General features: G+C 49.6%; 1 protein-coding gene across 4 annotated transcripts in view; it reads right to left on the bottom strand.

The window, feature by feature from the left end:
* The window catches only part of PLXNB3 (plexin B3), a 297,888-nt gene that overhangs the window by 67,835 nt on the left and 209,967 nt on the right, over positions 1 to 20,086 (bottom strand). For all 4 annotated transcript variants that reach the window (XM_086940225.1, XM_086940224.1, XM_086940226.1 and 1 more), the window contains 4 exons: positions 12,233 to 12,333; positions 8,771 to 8,903; positions 8,221 to 8,383; positions 6,100 to 6,208 (listed from right to left, as the gene is read on the bottom strand). In XM_086940225.1, the coding sequence (XP_086796351.1) occupies positions 6,100 to 6,208; positions 8,221 to 8,383; positions 8,771 to 8,903; positions 12,233 to 12,333 (506 nt within the window). The remainder of the gene's footprint in view (positions 1 to 6,099; positions 6,209 to 8,220; positions 8,384 to 8,770; positions 8,904 to 12,232; positions 12,334 to 20,086) is intronic.

The raw sequence follows: 20,086 nt of genomic DNA, 5'->3' as shown, positions 1-20,086 counted from the left end.
CGAGTGGGACTACTAGAGTTGGCACTTCAATGTATCAAATTAATCGAGACATTAAACCCAACTTGAATGCCCAAGTCAAATTCAATGTCACGTTTAAGGTACAGCAACAAAAGACAGTTGTGACACTTTTGTCCAGTTTATCTGGTGGCCATTTGCAAATGATGGCCACCAGACGGCTGCCTGCCCTCCTGGCAGTAGTATGAACGACTCCCCAGCACAGGAACCATAGAAGTCTGCTGCAGAGGGAGGTGTTACCTCCCCCTCGCAGGAACCCACACAGTGTGTTGCCCCAAATAGCAAGCTTCAAAAGAGAAGCCGCCTTTGATGGGCAAATGGCAACCACACTCAAGAGGGGCTGCCCCTTTGTTCAGGTAGACAGGCTGGTGGCAGGAACATAGAGAGGAAAACAGTTGCCAAACAATTTTTTCAATGGGTGTGTAGCCCACAGGTGGCCACACCTCTAGGGTGGGCTACCAAGCTCTACACACAGAGAGGAGTTCGGACATCTTGGGAGGGGGCAGAATCGTGCACTCTGGGATAGTTAGTTGCCACACATAGGCGGAAGTCGAAACAAGGCAGGAAGGACCCTAGTATCCCATTGGCTAGTGACCGCATCATCTCCCCAGGGCACTTTCTGAGGATAATATGGCACCCCTAGTACCCTAAACCTCCAATCACACCTGGACTGGAGAAAGAACCGAAGGATTGCCCTCCTGACCCCTGTACCTAGCAAAAAAGGCTGCACCAACTGCTGGACTGCACCTGCTAACCCTTGGCCTGTGGCAGAGAGGACTGTGCCTGTGGTGCCCCGCTCATGAAAAAGTTGCTTAGGGGTCCCAGACAGAAAGGGTGAACTCCTAGAGTCAGTCTGTTGAGTCCCTGTTCCAGCATCATGGCCATAAAAGCTGAGGTAGCCCCTTCTGGCTAGTCAGTAGCCATTTCCACTGAATCGCAGCTGACTGCCAACATGCACTAGAGGCCACCCCATAGCTATCACACTTTGCACCAATGGCAACCGGACCTTGGAGAGTTATCAGAGTGCTGAATGGTTCCCAAAGAAAGGCATTAGCCTGTGCCAAAGGACACCGCTGGACCTGCTGCGACCGGAGACCAGTAGCCCAGTCGCCGCTGGACCTCTATTGTCTGGAAAAGGGCTTCGAGGGACACCGACTTCTGTGGCCAAAGTCACCCCACCTGAACATGGACAGAGGAATAACCCCAGTCAACCGCACAGCACCCAGAGCATCCTTCAGCACACTCAGCAACTGGACTGGAGACAGCTTTGGTGAACAGTTAACTGTCCAAATACTCCTTGCTGTCCACACCCAGACTTTCTCCCCATCAGAATTGGTTACCCAATATGGACAGGAGTAATCAAATACAACTCTTTAAAACTTTTCAAAAGTTTACAAACTTACGGCTAACAGAGCTTGTTTGCAGTTGAGACTAAAAAGCGGATGTACACATTTTATTTTTAAAAAATGTATATCTCCCGGACTCTCCGGTGGATTTTGCTCATCTTGGTGTCTAATAATTCAGGAAACTATAATATATTTTTATAAAATGGTGCCAGATTTTTTTAGTATTGTGTAACGTTCTTACTTTCTTGTTTGGTACGTCTAAATGTTTTACTCTAGTTCCTTTAAGTAATCCTTTCTGCTCGAAGCCACAGCCACCCAGGGTTGAGCTCGAGGTTTTACAAATGAGCACGACTGGACCGAGACTGTTTGTGATTGTATTACACTGTGAGGGGTTACACAACCACACCCTAAAACACATCACAATTCTCTCACACACAGTCACAGGTGACACCAACAAACACCATATTCCGGTGCATCTCAAAATACAGTAAGGCCAGTATAAAAAAAAATAACTCATGTTTCTTTATCATTTTTTACTATAGCTCTGTTGTCTACATGCAGGGCCTATTTGCAGAGAGCAGCAAGCACAGGGTAGCTGAAATCACCCAAATATCTAGCTATCTTGCATGAACAACAGGGCACAGTGTGTAGAACCATGAACACAGCCAGTAACTGTAGTATGTACAGCCTTCTGCAAATGTATCAAAAATGGCTAAATCAACGTGTGTGCCTCCCTTACAAGCGAAAGCCAAAAAGATACCAGAACCCTAAATTAACCAGCAAGTCCACATAATCAACAGCACAATGTGGGTGTTTGAAATCTTCAAAGCATCCAGCAGGTCTGGTATGCCACGGGACACAGGTTTTACACTTTTGCTTACTTTGATGGTTTCTACACTGCCCTGGGCTGCCTTTATGTCATTTAGCAGCACTTTAAAGCATTATTGTGTAATGGGAAATATCAAAGTGAATACATGGGGACATGGGTTGTTGTCATGCTTGTGAGGATAGAGAAGTATTGTTCTATGGTGTCAGACCCCATTCAGGAAGTCAAGGGGCAACCAGCAATAACAGGGCCACACCTGTGCGGGTTGAGGCCTTTTACTACTGCTGTCTTGAGGCCTACTCTATTATTTTTTTAAGTTTGATTTTATTGAAGTATATGGAATACAAAAAGAAAAAATCAGGGAATAGGCCTACTCTATTATGGTTCTGTAAACTGGGTCAAGTACAGTCCTTACAACACGTTACTTTTAGTAACAGCGAGGGTGAGCTTTGACCGGCTTCTCAGGGGGGTTAGCGTGGGGGTTACTCAGGCTCAAGAATCAATACCACCCCCTCCAGTTCAGTAAGATCAATGTTCAGCCCAGTGCCTCTGTTTGTAGAAAAGACGAGTACTTTATTACATCGAAAACACAGAATTCCACTACACAATCGATAGTGCACAAATAGCCGGTTCATTGGGGGTGTGTGTCTATGTGCATGAGACACATCTTTCTACTAGCCTTCCTCCTGCCCTCGTGTCCCCGGCGCACACCATCCCTACCGCGCGCCCCCGCCATTTCTGGGCTTCCCACTGCAACCCTCATGTTCAGTGTTCGAGGTAGTTCGGCAAGTGCAGCTCATACTCCCTCGTACCACATTTTAATCTAGTGTAAGCGCTCAGTTTCTTGGGTTTAGGCCCTTTCAGACTCAGCAGTAGCAGCAGATCTTGGAGGGCATCCCGAACATTATCTGGGAAACGACTGTAGCGCAGCAATGCATGAGTCCGTGGCACCAAGGGAAGTACAGAGCAAAAATTGTGCCATTTTCCAGCCATCAAGGAGAAGCCTAAGCAACTGAGACCGCGGCTCCTCTGGAACAGAAGGGAGAAGATTCTCGACCAAGTCCAAAAGGGTCGAGGATGCATGCACAAACACACACGCAGTATTCAATGTGCAGATACCAGCACTGGTAGAAGCAAAAAGCTGGTGAGCACACAACATCAGCCACCTAGACTCCTTAGTGGGAGATAATGATGGCAAGGCGAATGAAGACTAAAGTAAAGGCCGCCTGAACAACGAGTCCCTGCGCCGTAGGGTGAGTTGACAGGCAGAGTAGATAACCCGAGCAGGACGGTGCCTATGAGCAATATCCCGATCAACAGGGTCACCAGAAGAGGGCCTTGCCCATGTGCCACGCAAAATGTCAAATTGAGAGCCGCCAAATGGCAGCAAAGGCTACACCTTAGTAGGCTCCATATGGAGCAGATCCATTAAGGGATCAGAAAGCAGAGGGATTACTGGAGGTTGAAAACCAAGAATAGCAGCTGCCCTGTGAATGGCACATGTGTAAGCAGCACCAGCTTCAGTTGCCATCCGGTTAGGCAATAATAAACTAACGGTAGGAGACGGCTGGAGACCGAGGCGTCCTCTCGACAACAAAAGTGGAGGAGCCAGAGACTGACCCGAAGGCCAGGCAACACAAGGCACTTGCACCATGGGCCCTGACTTGGGGAATCCAGAGAAGCATCAACCTTGTGATAAGAAGGAGGCGTTGTTGCCGGCACCGGCGTCAATCGACCCCGTGTGGAGGTCGCAGCGACGTCTGAGGAGTTGGGGGGCAGCAACCTCTTGATGAAGGTTGGACTTCCGCACCAGCATCGATGGACTCCAGATTGGAGCTGTCTGGATGTCGACGGCCTCCAGAGGGAACTCTACCTGGACGCCGCCCGACGTCGATCCCACTACAAAATGTGCACATTTGGGCAAGCCGAACGTCTGGGCAGGCGCCACCTCTGACGTCAGCGCAGGAAGCCGCTCAGCGCAGAGGAACAATCCACCGGCCTAAAAACCAGGCCAAAAAACTGCTGGTTTTCCTAGATCCGCGGTGGGACGCGGAAAAAGAGAAAACTGACGTTAGCGTGCCAAGAGGGGCATATATGGCTCGGCTGACGTCATGCCTGTGGACGATGTCAGAGCGAATTCGTGCGGCGCCGCCCCAAACCCCGGCACGCAGAGGTGCTGCTGCGGAAAGTTTTCCGGATCCAGTCTGACGCCTGGGGATATTCCAAGTTAAGGAATCTGCTGCTAGACGTCTATATCAGATAGCGCTTGCGCTGTACACGACCTCTTGTTTTACTTTGTGGAGTGACGCCGTATTGGGTAGGGCACGAGCAGTGCCGCGCACTCTGCTTGCTGCCTGTATCTCCTTGTTTATTTCGGCCTGGATGCACTTTCGGTTCCCTGACACCAATCAACAGACGCACAGCGCCTGCCCCGGCCCCATGGAGTATGTGGTCAAGCTACTGTCTGAGGATCCGGCGTCACATCCTTTAAACAAGCATTTGCAATGCAGTAGGTCTCGCAAGTTTGAGCTATTGACATTGCAAATAACAATGACTTTTTTTGTTTTCAAAACATAAATAAAAGGCAGTGTAATTTACAATGCCAATAGTTTAAACTCGCGTAAATGTGAGACCTTTTGCATTGCAAATGCTTGTTAGTTTAGTAAGGAAAATGCTACTTACCAGTATGCATCTGTTCTGGGCATGTAGAACTGCAGAGTTGTACACCTTAGCATTAGACCGCCACCTGGTGTTGGGCTCGGATGATTGCAGGTTGTTGTCTTGGAAGGAGTTTTTGTAGTCATGATATAGGTGACTCCTCCTTTGGACAAAAGGCACGGGAAGATTAGGTGATTTGCCTTAAATCACAGGATGTTGACACAGACTCGAACCTGGCACCCAGCGGCTCCAAAGTCAGCAGCTCAGGGCGTTATGCCGAAGACAACCAATGGTAAGCAATCGGCGGGCTTTAAGACCATTTTAAGTTTTTGTTATGGTCAATTCGGGTCTTTCATCTACAGACCACAAAGAGTTGTCTGGTAGGTGAGACCTAAAAACTGCAGGCAGCACACTTACACTATTAAAAAGAAAGATACCCTGGCACGCAAAGTTACATTATCAACCCAATAGTTTGTACGTCAAATTACAATACACATGGTTGTGTGTAGCTGCAGATCAAAGCGACATGTTTGGGCTCAGTAATCAGACTCAAATGTGCAAGAACAGCACTCTAAGGGGAATCCTTCGGTGACAGGTTAAGCAATCGCTTGTCTGCTGAATTCCTAAAGACACATCCAGATAACCCTTGCGTTGAAGTTGAGGCTCAAGAGGTACACACTTTTGTTAATGGGACCGATATATGACAACAGTTAACGATGCCTTTCTCCTCTACCTGCAAGCTCAACAGTTACTCAGACCAGTACAGAGAGCTCCTTCTGTGCACATGGAATATATATATTTTTTATAGTCTTCATGTGGGTGCACTTATATTCTCATGCATACACACCAGCGTCTGTGCAGGAAATGCCCAGGCCTCAAGACTCAGGTGCATTAATGCACACGCCAAAGTGTGCCTTAGTACAAAGAGAGTTGGGGTCTGTGAAATCAATAAGCTGGTCTGCATGAGGACTGAGCATGTACAGTGTGCAAAGAAATGCAAAAAATACAACTAGCAACACTAACATTTCACTCTTTAAAAAACACTGCTCTGCACCTCAAAGAGATTCTCAACCAGCTCTTGTGATGAGCTGCTGGGTGAGTCTGTGTGTAACACAGGACGGCTGGGCCATGGCAAAGCCATGGGGTTAAAGGTAGCTAGATAAACACAAAAGACAACTGAAAACAACAGTAGCCAACTCTGTGGATCCCCAAACCCCAGGCATGAGTGAGACTCTGAGAGCCCAGTACACTCACGGAGACGACACAGCAAGCGCCATCACAGCGGCACAGTCGTAGAAGGCAAAGTCTGTGGAAGCAACAATGACTTCGCCAAACAGCACTGCCAAGGGTACGATGACATGGTCTAGAAGATAAAAAGCAGGTGTTAACGTAAAAACACACTCAAGCATGGTTTACCCCTTGTATTTTAGTGCTTCACCGCAGGGCATGCCCAACAAGGAAATCTACACTCTTTTCATATCGAAAAATAAAGATAACCTCAGGCCTTCCTGTCTTCCTCTCTGTACCACTGCATTGAATAGAAATCTTGAGGCACTCATTACAGCTCTTCTCATACGACAGTGTTGAATACAGAAGAAATCCATCATTTTTTATTCTCTGCTTATCACTGCCCAGTGTACACTGAAGTCATCTCAAGATATGTATATCCCTCCATCTGTCTCACTGTGTAACTGTATAGAACAAAGAATGCCTCTGACATCGCTTTACTTCTGTCTCACTGTTACTGTATAGAACAAAGGACGCCTCGGACATCGCTATCCTTCGGTCTCACTGCATTACTGTATAGAACAAAGAACACCTCGGACATCGCTATCCTTCGGTCTCACTGCATTACTGTATAGAACAACGTACGCCTCGGACATCGCTATTCTTCTGTGTCACAGTATTACTGCATAGAACAAAGGACGCCTCGGACATCGCTATCCTTCGGTCTCACTGCATTACTGTATAGAACAAAGGACGCCTTGGACATCGCTATCCTTCGGTATCACTGCATTACTATATAGAACAAAGGACGCCTTGGACATCGCTATCCTTCGGTATCACTGCATTACTGTATAGAACAAAGGACGCCTCGGACATCGCTATCCTTCGGTCTCACTGCATTACTGTATAGAACAAAGAACACCTCGGACATCGCTATCCTTCGGTCTCACTGCATTACTGTATAGAACAACGTACGCCTCGGACATCGCTATTCTTCTGTGTCACAGTATTACTGCATAGAACAAAGGACGCCTCGGACATCGCTATCCTTCGGTCTCACTGCATTACTGTATAGAACAAAGGACGCCTTGGACATCGCTATCCTTCGGTATCACTGCATTACTGTATAGAACAAAGGACAACCCGGACATCGCTATCCTTCGGTCTCACTGCATTACTGTATAGAACAAAGGACGCCTCGGACATCGCTATCCTTCTGCCTCTCTGCATTACTGTATAGAACAAAGGACACCCCGGACATCGCTATCCTTCTGTCTCACTGCATTACTGTATAGAACAAAGAATGCCTCTGACATCGCTATCCTTCAGTCTCACTGCATTACTGTATAGAACAAAGGACGCTACTGACATCGCTATCCTTCTGTCTCACTGCATTACTGTATAGAACAAAGGACGCTACTGACATCGCTATCCTTCTGTCTCACTGCATTACTGTATAGAACAAAGGACGCCTCGGACATCGCTATCCTTCTGTCTCACTGCATTACTGTATAGAACAAAGAATGCCTCGGACATCGCTATCCTTCTGTCTCACTGCATTACTGTATAGAACAAAGGACGCTACTGACATCGCTATCCTTCTGTCTCACTGCATTACTGTATAGAACAAAGGACGCTACTGACATCGCTATCCTTCTGTCTCACTGCATTACTGTATAGAACAAAGCACGCCTCGGACATCGCTATCCTTCTGTCTCACTGCATTACTGTATAGAACAAAGGACGCCTCGGACATCGCTATCCTTCTGTCTCACTGAATTAATGCATGGTATAAAGGACGCCCCGGACACTGCTGTCCTTCTCTCAGAAAACATTACTGTATAGAACAAAGGACCTCTGGACATCGCTGTACTTGTAACTCACTGCATTAATCATTCTAACAACATTAGCACCCTCCAGCAGTGCTGTGTCAATACTGTATGATCCCTGGCTGCCTGAGCTTTCTCCAGCAGTGCGGTGTCAGTGCTACACGACCCCGGCTGTCTGAGCTTCTTTCGATTTTGCTGCTAGGGCAGCAGCAGTGTTTTCTTTTCCCAACAGTTCCCTCTGTTCTGCAAAAGCATAGCAGTGAGAGCTTCCTACTGCAGTGTCCTGTTAGAACAATACTTTATCTTCATTATTTCTCACCCATGCCCGGCTGGGTTGGCGGTATCTGCTCTGGCGGGGGTGCTTCACAGGAGATTTCTGTGCCCAGGACCTCGGCTGGACTCTTGTATTCACCAAAGGAGCAGACGAAGCCAGAGCCCTCATCCAGGGCAGGAAGACCAGGAACTGTCAGGTGGACTGGAGTCTGAAGGGCAGAGAGCACAACTAATTAAGTAAAAAGAATACATCTCAGCATCCCTGCCCTCATCCCTCCTGCCCTAAGAGCCTCACTGGTGTTCATGAAAGGCTGCTTGAGGCAGACTGGCCAATGCAGTAAAGAAGCGGGAGATCTCGGAGAAGACTGGTGTACATTAAAGGCTGGAAGGGCAGGAGCAGAGACTGTCAAGTCAGGCTTGAAAACCAGTGCCACTCTAAGGGTGCTGGGACTGAGGCCGAGTCAGTCATGTGATAGCTTCACGAAAGACATGCAACTGGCCATGCTGCAGACCTCATAGTCTTAGAGCGGCAGCAGAATATTGGGAAATCACAAGACAGAAGCGCTGGTGAGACATGATTGAGCAGGATCCTGTACCTGGGTGTGCCGAGTGAGGCTCAGGTTGGCTGGACGAACTTCCTGCACCACCAGGCACTGCTCCTCCTCTTGGTAACTCCAGAGCCAGCGGTCCTCGGCCCCTTCAGTCTGGCACTCGGCCTTCTCTGTGCACCTGTCGGAGAGGGGGGAAGGAACAATTGAGTGAATGAGGAACTACTACCCTCCCTTCCAACCCCATGCCAAAGGAATGAGTGGGGGCATTCCCCCCCACCCCAACTTCACTGAGGGCAGTACCCCTTTAAGGCACGTCATGAGGCTCGAAGGCATGCCGAGGATACCCACTTATTTTACCGTTTCAAAGCCCTCTCACCACACCTCCAGTGACCGATGTCAGTTTGTCCCTCAGCTGTGTGTCGCTGGATGCCACTACGGTCACTCAGGCTACATTGGTATAAGATGGATTGTATGCTTTCTGAACTCTAGTACTCCGGTCTCTCTACCACTTCCCATCGACTGCCCTTCAGATGGCCAACATTGACCCCATCTACTAGAAACCAAGCATTTACCTAAAGTCCTTCATCACAAAGGCTTCTGCAGCAGCTCACGATCAAGTGCTGAACATCAGCCCACTGCACCCTTCCTTCCAGTGCAGGCAGCGGAAGCATTCACTCTCTCCTCATAAACACGGCCTGAGGTCTCCTGCACAGGTCACAACCCACCCGCACTTCCTCCATCAGCCACAGGACCCTTCCTTCCAGGGCATGCAACCAACGCCTGAACTCTCCTGTTAATAACCACTGCCTGTGGGTCTCCTGCACAGGTCACAACCCACCAGAGCTTCCTCCATCAGCCACAGGACCCTTCCTTCCAGGGCATGCAGCCAACGCCTGAACTCTCCTGTTCATAAACACTGCCTGTGCGTCTCCTGCACAGGTCACAACCCACCCGAGCTTCCTCCATCAGCCAGAGGAACCTTCCTTCCACTGCATGCAGCCAACACCTGAACTCTCCTGTTCATAAACACTGCCTGTGGGTCTCCTGCACAGGTCACAACCCACCTGAGCTTCCTCCATCAGCCACAGGACCTTTCCTTCCAGGGCATGCAGCCAACACCTGAACTCTCCTGTTAATAACCACTGCCTGTGGGTCTCCTGCACAGGTCACAACCCACCAGAGCTTCCTCCATCAGCCACAGGACCCTTCCTTCCAGGGCATGCAGCCAACGCCTGAACTCTCCTGTTCATAAACACTGCCTGTGCGTCTCCTGCACAGGTCACAACCCACCTGAGCTTCCTCCATCAGCCACAGGACCCTTCCTTCCAGGGCATGCAGCCAACACCTGAACTCTCCTGTTCATAAACACTGCCTGTGCGTCTCCTGCACAGGTCACAACCCACCCGAGCTTCCTCCATCAGCCAGAGGAACCTTCCTTCCACTGCATGCAGCCAACACCTGAACTCTCCTGTTCATAAACACTGCCTGTGGGTCTCCTGCACAGGTCACAACCCACCTGAGCTTCCTCCATCAGCCACAGGACCTTTCCTTCCAGGGCATGCAGCCAACACCTGAACTCTCCTGTTAATAACCACTGCCTGTGGGTCTCCTGCACAGGTCACAACCCACCAGAGCTTCCTCCATCAGCCACAGGACCCTTCCTTCCAGGGCATGCAGCCAACGCCTGAACTCTCCTGTTCATAAACACTGCCTGTGCGTCTCCTGCACAGGTCACAACCCACCTGAGCTTCCTCCATCAGCCACAGGACCCTTCCTTCCAGGGCATGCAGCCAACACCTGAACTCTCCTGTTAATAACCACTGCCTGTGCGTCTCCTGCACAGGTCATGTCCCATCCAGATAAACTTCCTCCTCACTCTAAAGCCACAGTCTGCTCGTTTCTTTGCCAAATTGAGTCATGCACATACCAGTGAGATTTCTATTTAAAAATACTTGTGGTTTACTGTGGGTTTACTTTTCCCCACCCCTATACAACTAGAATCTTCTGGTATTAACCAGTCCCAACCCCCGGTACCACAAGTTTCTGATCCTTCTCCCACCTTAGCCCCCTCAAGTGGAATTCTCTTCCCTCAATCAGCAAAGCCAGATCCTTTGTCCAGGAATTAAACCCTGCCCTAAAGATTCATCGATTCATACTGAAAGTGAAGCGTGGAATCTCTCACAGACCTTGCAATTAGACTTCACTTAGTCTGTGTTCTGGTTTGTGTCGCCTGCTGCCTTTTGTGCTGGGCAAGTACAAAGATTATAGCTTTGGATTCTTGAATCAGTCTCCTCAGTGGGCGCGTTCACCAACAGCTTGTACCACTCCTGCGGCATACTGTAAACTCGTTTTCTGTTTATCACCCAAACCGGTCATGGTGCTGCATCGGCTAGTGCTCTATTATACAATGTTTCTGCTGAAAACCCTATGCTGCTAAATCAGTACATTTTGGAGCAAAGAAAAATAAAGAAAGGACACCACTCCTTCCATTAGAAAGGAAATTTACAGAGGAAACCAGAACAAGGGGTCATCAATGCATCTCTCCAGCAAGACTCCTCCCCGACTTCCACTCGTCAAAAGGCTGTTTCGACACCGACAAGCAAGCCAACTGGCGCCCAATCACACTTCGCATTACTAGGCAAGATCATCGAAAAAGATGTTGTGAGCCAACTTCCGGACAAGCTCATGGCCATCTCCCTACTGCAAGATTACAAGTATGACTATAGACCCTTGGTGCAGCACACAAAGCGCAGCGACACCAACAGCCAAAGTGGTGACAACATCCTCCATATCACAGACAACTGCGACCCCTGCCTTGTCGTAAGCGACCTCTCTGCAGCCTTTCGACAGCACTGAGCATCAAACCTTGCATATCACCCTCGCTTTCGGAATGGGCATTGAACACGCCATCCTACAGTGGCACCTTTCATGTCCTGCCCACTAGGTGCAGAAAGGCTTCCCCAAGTCAGAGGGCATCACAGAAGGATGCAGCATCCCTCAAGTCTCCGCCCACTCGATATACATAGAGCACCTGGGAGTACTATTGACCAACCAACCCCACCACCAGGCAACACCTGGACCCCACAGCCAGGGTGTCTGCTGCACATCCTGTCTCCAGCCACACCCTCCTTAGTTCTACAGCTAGGATCGTGCAATCTAAATTCAGCACACATGGCCGTGCAAGGGAAGAGCTGAGGTTCCCGACACCTGTGCACCTGAATATGTAGACTTTTAAGAGTCACCTTGCACAGTGAGCACAACAGCACGTTTGCCTTATCATGTGCACATGGACTGTGAGGCGCCAGTAAGTTACCAGTGAACAGACAATATTAGGGTAGATGGTAGCTAGATGGGCACAAAGAGCCAATAGGTACCAAAGTAACCAGTTGCACGATCCTGGACTTCTAGGTAGGCGAGGTTACCACCAGATGGCCCAGATCTGGAGTCCATCTGATTCATCACAGACAGATCTGCAGACCCACTGGCCCCCAGATGATCCAGACTTACCTGCCCTGTAGGACGCACCAGCCACAAAAAGGGTCCCGGGCCTGCATGCAAGTGCTGCAGTCTGAGAACTGGGAACATTCCGCGATCGGCAGCTTGGTCACCTAGAACAAGAACAGAGCATGCATCAAACATGTGTTAACATATCCGTGCACATCAAATGAAGGAGCTTCCAGCACTGAAGCTGAGAGCTGTTAGAAGGACCTGGGGAGATCAAACCACTGCCAAATGTATTGAAGCATTGGGAAATGCAACAGGCATCACCCAAAGGCAGAGGCATGATGTGCACTCCTGCAATGGTCCTTCAGCAGAGAGTGGGTGCTACAGCTTTCACAGCCCTCAAGGCCTTGGGGAGCACTACTATTGCTTCCACACGATGCTAGGCCCTCCCCATAGTTAGGATTGTGGATGTGGTAGAGAAGTGTGTGGTGGGCCTGGGGTCAGTGGTGTGGTGAGAGCTGGGGCAGGAGGTGTGATTGGTGAAGTGTGTCATATGGATGGTGTGGTGTGGTTGTATGGTTAATCCTGTTGAAGGTGGTATGTTGTGGCTTTTATGTTCTTGTGTAGTCATCAGTAGTCCTTTTGACAGCCTCCACTCCTCACTGACAACCACATTCTAAAAACTAACTCATCAGATCAGTCAAGAAAATCTAGGGAAGCATGCTGCACAAGAGCCATGCGTGCCAGACAACCACGTGTAACCAAAACAAACAAAATGAGACCAGGGCTGCCTGCTGCACAGCCAACATCAGTGAAGTCTCCGGCAGAAACCCGGGGGTTCTATTTAGACTAGACATGAAACCAAACACCACATAGCTAACACAACAACCAGAGTGAGATAAAAGTACTGGACATACACAAAACCCACCCTCTCAATGCTTTGAAAATGGCACTAACGAAATGGGTACTAGTAGGAGAAGTTTTGCAGCTTGAAGAGTTTTCTGGATTCAGATGCTGTGCATAATTCCACCATCTAGTGGTTGGGTCTGGAATCCTCCATTTCCTTTTTGGACGTCATTGAACACCATTTGGTGGTATGTCCGTCCCCTCTGGGATGTCAGACGGCATGCCGGATGTTTAGTTCTCAGAAAGTCTGACCATTGTAATAGTGTTCTTGCTGGCCCCCTCTTTACTTCTTTCATCGACATTCAATCAGGAAGCCGTCTGGCTCTCTGCCAAAAACAGGCCCATGCAGCTACTGACACTTGTTTTCAAAACAGAGACTGGTATGGCTCTTAACCACCTCTCTACATCCTCTCTCACCGCACACCTACTTGGAATCTAAGATTAACCCACCATATCCTTCGACTCACTCCAAGACCACCCAGGGCTGCCGCCAAGTACTAGCCCTTCCAACTCATGAGCTCTCTCCAATGAAATGCGTTCAGCGCTGCACAGATCCACATAGGAGGCCTTTCTACTGGGACCTGAAACAAGCACTGGACCAGTCACACCTCAACAAATGCAGTGTCGTGAGTGACTGAATCTTTGAGGCACGCCTGACCCCCTGTAGAGAGTCCTATTCACTGCGGACCATCTATTTAAAGATATTCAGGGTTTGACAAACACATACTCTCTCCACTGTGTCCACATCCATGCCCACACAAGGTATAGGACTTGCTTCCTCATCTACATGGTGATCAACCTCAGCATCCTGGCATACCGGGCGACCACCTGAAGCTGGAGCCTAAAATATGCAGGTAGGAGAAAAAGCCAGGGGACAGGCCTTCTGCTGGCACTGCATCCCCCACCTGCCAAGCTCTCTCTCGCGGTTGACACTGGAAAGACTTAAGAACTCTCATTCAATATACTTCAAAACATTAAAGTTCAAAATATAATAAAATGCCTTACACATATTTACAATTCATAAAAATGCGCTCATCCGTGGGTCATTTCATTTCATCTATATGCCTCAACATTAATTACAGGAGATTCCAAGAGTTAGTTTTAACAGTCCAGTTACTTCCCTACCTAATTGTTCTTCTCAAAGAAACCTGATTTGGGCTAATAGGGCAACAGGATACACCACTTGTTCTTGATCGATGGCCGTTCCTTAAGAGGCGCATGTATAATCAGATGGGCAAAATCGCAATTATTATAGTCTTCTACAATAAAATTAACTATTCATACAAGAAATCAATAAGATATATGTTCAACTAAGTCTATCAAATCTTAAGTGTTAACTACTGTTAAAACCGTAAGGCTTTAAAAAAACTGCTATTTTAAAAATGATTCAATATTTACACAGACAAAGCAGTTTCCCTTTTGTACCCATCATTTCTTAATGAAGAAACTTACCCACGCTTTCCTTTGTGGTTCTGCGTTAGTTACAACATCGCCTTTAAAACCTCACAGAACAATACTTAACTTAAATAGATTTTACTAGTTGCTTTGTGTCTAATTGATTGTTTGAGTTCACGTCTGAACGCTACTTCTCGGACCTAAACCTAAACCCTTGCTTGAAATAAGTTTCTCAGTCACAGCCCCTATACAGATCTATAATATTTGCCCTCTTTTTCCTAATAAAGTATGTGGCCAATATGAAGCGGCTTACTCCAAATACTATGGATTTATCCACATGCTTCTGGGAATATTTACATGCTGAGCAGAAGAACAAGATATGTGGGAAATCTTCTGCGACCCCCATCTGGCATAAAATAAAACGTACCTCCCTCTCCTCAGACGGGGTAGAGGACCATTTAGCAACAAAGGTGTTTAATTGCAATATTCCACATCTGAATTTCAGATATAAACTCTTTGCCTGCTGCGGTTCTATCTCATCGAGGAAGGGCTCAAAACTAGGGGACGTTTTATGCTGGAAGAATTGGGCAGTGAGCCTAGCTTGTATGCCACTCCTGACCTCCCTAGCTCTAATAAAATCCCAGTATATAGTCTGATCTCACTTTTGGATTTACGGGTTCGATCAGTACCTGCTCAATCCTAAGTCAGTGAGCCACCCTCGAATATGTTTTAGCCAGGGAAACGCAAGACGAGTGTCAAGTGTCTGTAATTCAGCTAGTGACTCTCTGTACACAGTTCGCTCCGGAGTTGTCCAGGTTCTGATCCAAAACGCCAGAGTTCTAAGACTGCAGGAGGCTCCAGACGTTTTATATCCAAATCGTATGTCAGAGGGATCAAAGGAGTAAGTTGGGGGAAGGGCCACAAACATTCTCAATATTTAGTTCTCCCTAGTGCCTTGAGGTTGCCACTCCCCCAGATCTCTGCTCCATACAACGTTGCTGATTGCGCTCTTGCTTTGTACACTTCCAGTGCCGGTGTAATGGCCTTTGTGGATGTTGCCGCCATTTTTTTGACAATAGGGATAGAGTTTGACGTTAACATGGCTTTTGACTTCACCGTCTCTTTCATCAATACGTGACTGCAACATTACGGACTCTTCTTCAATGAGAGTGCCCACTCCACTCCCTCAAGTATCGACCTAGTGACTCCACCCCCACTGAACCTCTTTTCCTGGGGTTTCCATCTCACCATAGTTTAACTGTGCCTTGACACTCCCTTAATACCCAGCATACGATGCAGTAAACCACTCCCTCCCGCACAGCTCTCTGGTAAGTTGGCGTCTAGATTAGAATAACCACCCTCCACAGCTAAAAAACAGGCGGGTGAAGAATGCCAGGGTCAAGCATGGTGTCAGCTTTGTAGTGTCACCAGGCAGCTGAGATTTGTCAGCACGGCCCTGTTTTTTAACTATCTGTCCAGAAAAAGATCAGTAAACTTAGTCCCTGACCTGGTGTTCGGGTAGTTTAATGAGCACAGGGCCATTATACCAACAGACCCGATTCAAGTGGTAGACTACAGATTTTCTAAAGACAAAATGACTTAATTTTAACTGGCTTCCGCCTGTAGTGCCCCAGAGTCAGTTAGAATTCTAGTGCTAACTATGTAATTACACTAAACACCCACCCACCACTGATGTCACTGGTCAGGTGACACAGCTCTAATAAAAGGGGCCGAGCGCACGTGCTCTGGGCTAGTTGCACCTTGTATCCAGTGTGTCCTGTGTCTGTAGTTATTATAAGCATGAGGGCCTAAGGCCCGACCTTACAATGGCGATGAGGCTTTAGCTGTGCCCACGCGTGCCAGCTAAACGAAAATTCGAGGAAAAGGGGGTGAGAGCTGCCAGCAGCAAAGGCACACCCCCTAGAAAAGGAGCCAGCCGCCGAGAGGCCCGCGGGGCGTGTGTCGAGCCCCGGGCCTGGAGAAGAATGAGAAGGTGACTGGGAGCCCACCCTGCACCTCTCAGGCCTGCTGTGACCCGCCCTGCCGTGGCGGTGCCCCGAGAGAAAGTGCGGACTGACCGGAGCCCACTTGCGTCGGCCGCAAGACAGAGACCCCACCGTGAGAGGAGCGGACTGACCAGAGCCCACCTGCGTCGGCCGCGACTGTGCACACCCATGGTGAAGCCTTCGTGGAGCCCACTCGCGTGGCAACAGTGGCCCGTTGGCCGAAGTTAGGCCCATGCAGATGACAGACACCGAAAGCGGAGCCCACCCGCAACGGTCACAACAGTTATAATGGCGGCGCCGGCTAGCGCCGCCCGGGACATGTATAAAGCGGAGCTCACCCGCTATGATCTATAAACAGTAACTGAGCCCCAACAGTGCGAACGGCGCCGGATACTGCCCCCGTTAATACAACAAGTCCAGCAGAGCCCACCCGCGGCCTGCCTGAAGCGTCCCCTGTCTCCGCCGTGCAGCGCGTGTGGTGTGAGGCTGCGGCGGCGGGGTGAAAGGGCTTAAAAGGGGAGTGCCCGCAGCTTGGGGAGCTGCCGGGCGCCGAGTAATTAAAGCGGAGCTCACCCGCGATGTGGCGCCCACACTGTCCCTGAGGCGAGAGCTTGCCCCACATGTCGGAACTTGGCCCACAGCCCCCCCCCCCCCCCCCTGCCCGCGAGCGAAGAAAATGAGGCTGCCACGGGCAGGGAGCGGAGAAAAGTGACGAGAAAGGTGGCAGGGAGATGAAGAAGCCGGCGGGTGCTCACCCTGCATTATTGCACATAGCGCCCCCCCCTGCCCGCGCGAGGACTGCGTGAGGCTAGCGGGCAGGGAGAGTGAAGAGGAGATAGCGTGCAGCCCACGGCCGTCCCAAATGCACGTTGAGAAAGCGGTAGTGTTGAGCAGCTGTGACCCCCACGGATTGCAGCGATTACATGCGGCCGGCCCGAACGGCCAACGTCGTATGAAGCCAGCACCTTCCTCCTCAATGAACACTCTGCCCGCAATATTGTGTCCCCGCGCTGCCTAAGAAAAGCGGTGAGCCCGAGGTGAGGGGTGAAGTGCGGCAGAGAAGCACCCCGGCGAGGCCGATAGACGAGCTGCAGTGCCTGTGAAAGGTAGCGGCAGAGAAGAGTCCCGGTTGGGTGGGCACAAATGTAAATACTGCTACAGAGTGAACAATAAATAAGGAAAGGCACAAACCAAAAAGGACCAGGGACCCCAGCAGTCCTGCTAGGTGGATGGGGATCAAAGCAGCAAGGTCCACAAAAGGAAGCACGCACCATGTTTGAAGCTTCCGTGGATGACGAAAGAAATGCAAGCCTGCCATCTGGTGGCCGATATCCGAACTGCAGGGAAATAACACAAACAAGCCTGCAACAAACCAAAGGAGAAACTGGACAAGCGCAAAGAACACTCCAGAATCGCTAAGAACACTGCCACACCGGAACGCCACCAAGCAAACACAGCCAAGACTGCATGGCCCACACAAGCGATGCCTAGAGACCGAGAGAACCACCTGCTGGCAGGTGGCTACTCCCAAGGACAAGAGAACTAAAGAAGACATACAAGGGACACAGTCAGCGATACTGAAGCGAAGGCATGCACGCAAGGCATGTAGCGGCAACGGCGCAGGAGCGCACCACAGCGCAAAGAACACTCAGGCACAGGAGTGCAAGAACTCCTCAGAAGGCACTAGAAAGTACGCAGTAAATGCGCCCAGAGAAATTCACAAGGATCGCAACCAGCAACGAACAGAAGAAGCAAGACCAGAAGAACGTCAACTGAGTGGTGACGCAACCATCCAAAAGCAACACTCCAGAAGCACGTACGCCTCGCCGGAGGGGAGCACAACGATGCCTAGTGGCCACAGGCCATCGTTGCAGCAGTATGGCGAAAGTAGGAGTACCACCACACAAACCGACGGTTGGTCTGGAACCCGGCAACAAGAAGTGCAAAAGCGCATGACACAAATGTGCAGCAATACAGACAGCACTAGCCCAAAGCAGCAAGTCACATGGAGCACCCAAAGAGCGCACCCAGATGCGCACTAAAGCAGCCGAACTGCGACGCAAGGAAAATGGTTGCGCAGACAACCTGCAGCATTGAAGTCTCAACACACGAGCAACCTGACCACTCAGCCTGGTCACAAAGCATGAAGCAGACTAGCCAGATGGTCGCACCAATAGGCCTACCTGCCGGACATCGGCAGAAGGGACCAGCACGAGGTCCAAGAAGTACAGCCAAGGCGTGGTCCGCGGACATGGACCAACAAACTTCAACTTCACAATTAATGGAAGCGACTGAAAGAGGAAGTGAAGGTCGCAAAGCTAACCCTAGGAGTTGAGTGACTAGAAGACAGTGTCCTAGGACTAGGACAAGACCAGAATGACATGTGCAGAGTGCGCGCGCTGCATGGGGAAGCCTGGCCAGAGAAGATTAAGAAGATTGGGCCAGGGTACGTCGCTAGAAGAAGAAGAAGGAAGAAATATCAAAGTGGCCACTGCCACTGAGAAAAGAAGGAAAGAGAAATCAGAGTGGCACACTGCCATCTCAAGAAGAAGGAAGAAAGATCAGAGTGGCCACCGCCACTGAGAAAGAGGGAAGGAGAAATCAGAGTGGCATACCGCCACTGCAAGAAGAAGCTGCCCCTGCGGAAAGAAGGAAGATGACAAGCACTGGAACACCTGAGTGCATTGGAGGACAAGACCTGGCAAGAGCACCGGCAGCGCAGACTAAAGACAACTACCTACGAGCCATCCATCCACATGGCGAACGCAGAAGAGAGCAAGCTAGACTGTTGGCGACATCTACCTCTGGGGTTGAGCGGAAGACTGGATGACGAGACTGCTCAGGCCTCCGGAAGCTGATGAACTGACCACCTCACACCAGCCCGTGGCAACCCAGGAAGCAGAGGCCTCAAGGGACTCTGGTGGCAGCAAGTTCCACACGGGAGACAGATCCACAACTGCGAGTCTGCAGGACCCATGGGGGTGAAAGCCTCGCGAGCAAGGAAAAGAGTCGACAACCCAACCTTCAGGTGGAACTAGGACACGACGGTGGGGCTCGTGGAGCGCCCAGCTCACAGCCCGAAGGTTATGGTGGAGCAACACTACCTAAAACACCAGTCCAGTGGAAACCTGGTAAAGAGGTCCTCCCGGACGTCTTGCGAGAGAACACCTAGTGAGAGGGATGTTTGCACCTACTCTCTTCACCTGCCAAGAGGCAACATTAAAGCCTGCCCGGAAACATCACTAAGCTAGAATGGAGAAAAGAAGCCAGAAGACAGTCAACACTTATATCGTCCATCTCTCTCAAACTACTCATCACCAAGTGAGCGAAGCAAAGCCAGGGCTAATAACGTCCAGACAGCACAGATAAAGAATGAACCCGCCGAACAACTGCGAACTGTGCCACAGAGAACTATTGGTCCTGGATGCAGGAACTACACTGCTTGCAGCCTGCAAGCAGTAAAAGAGACTCGTTTGAAAACATAAGTCCAATGTTACATTTTTGTGTCTTCTTTTCCCCTCAGGATTTTGGACTTTTTCAGTTTGGTTTGATTTTTACCAATTTTGGGAGGGATCTAGTGCCCGAGTCAGTTAGCATTCTAGTGCTAACT

The sequence above is a fragment of the Lissotriton vulgaris genome, chromosome 10, assembly GCF_964263255.1.
Source record: "Lissotriton vulgaris chromosome 10, aLisVul1.2, whole genome shotgun sequence".
Classification (NCBI taxonomy): Eukaryota; Metazoa; Chordata; class Amphibia; order Caudata; family Salamandridae; genus Lissotriton; species Lissotriton vulgaris.
The sequence above is the reverse complement of the archived record's forward strand: the minus strand, read 5'-3'. Positions and strand labels throughout refer to the sequence as shown.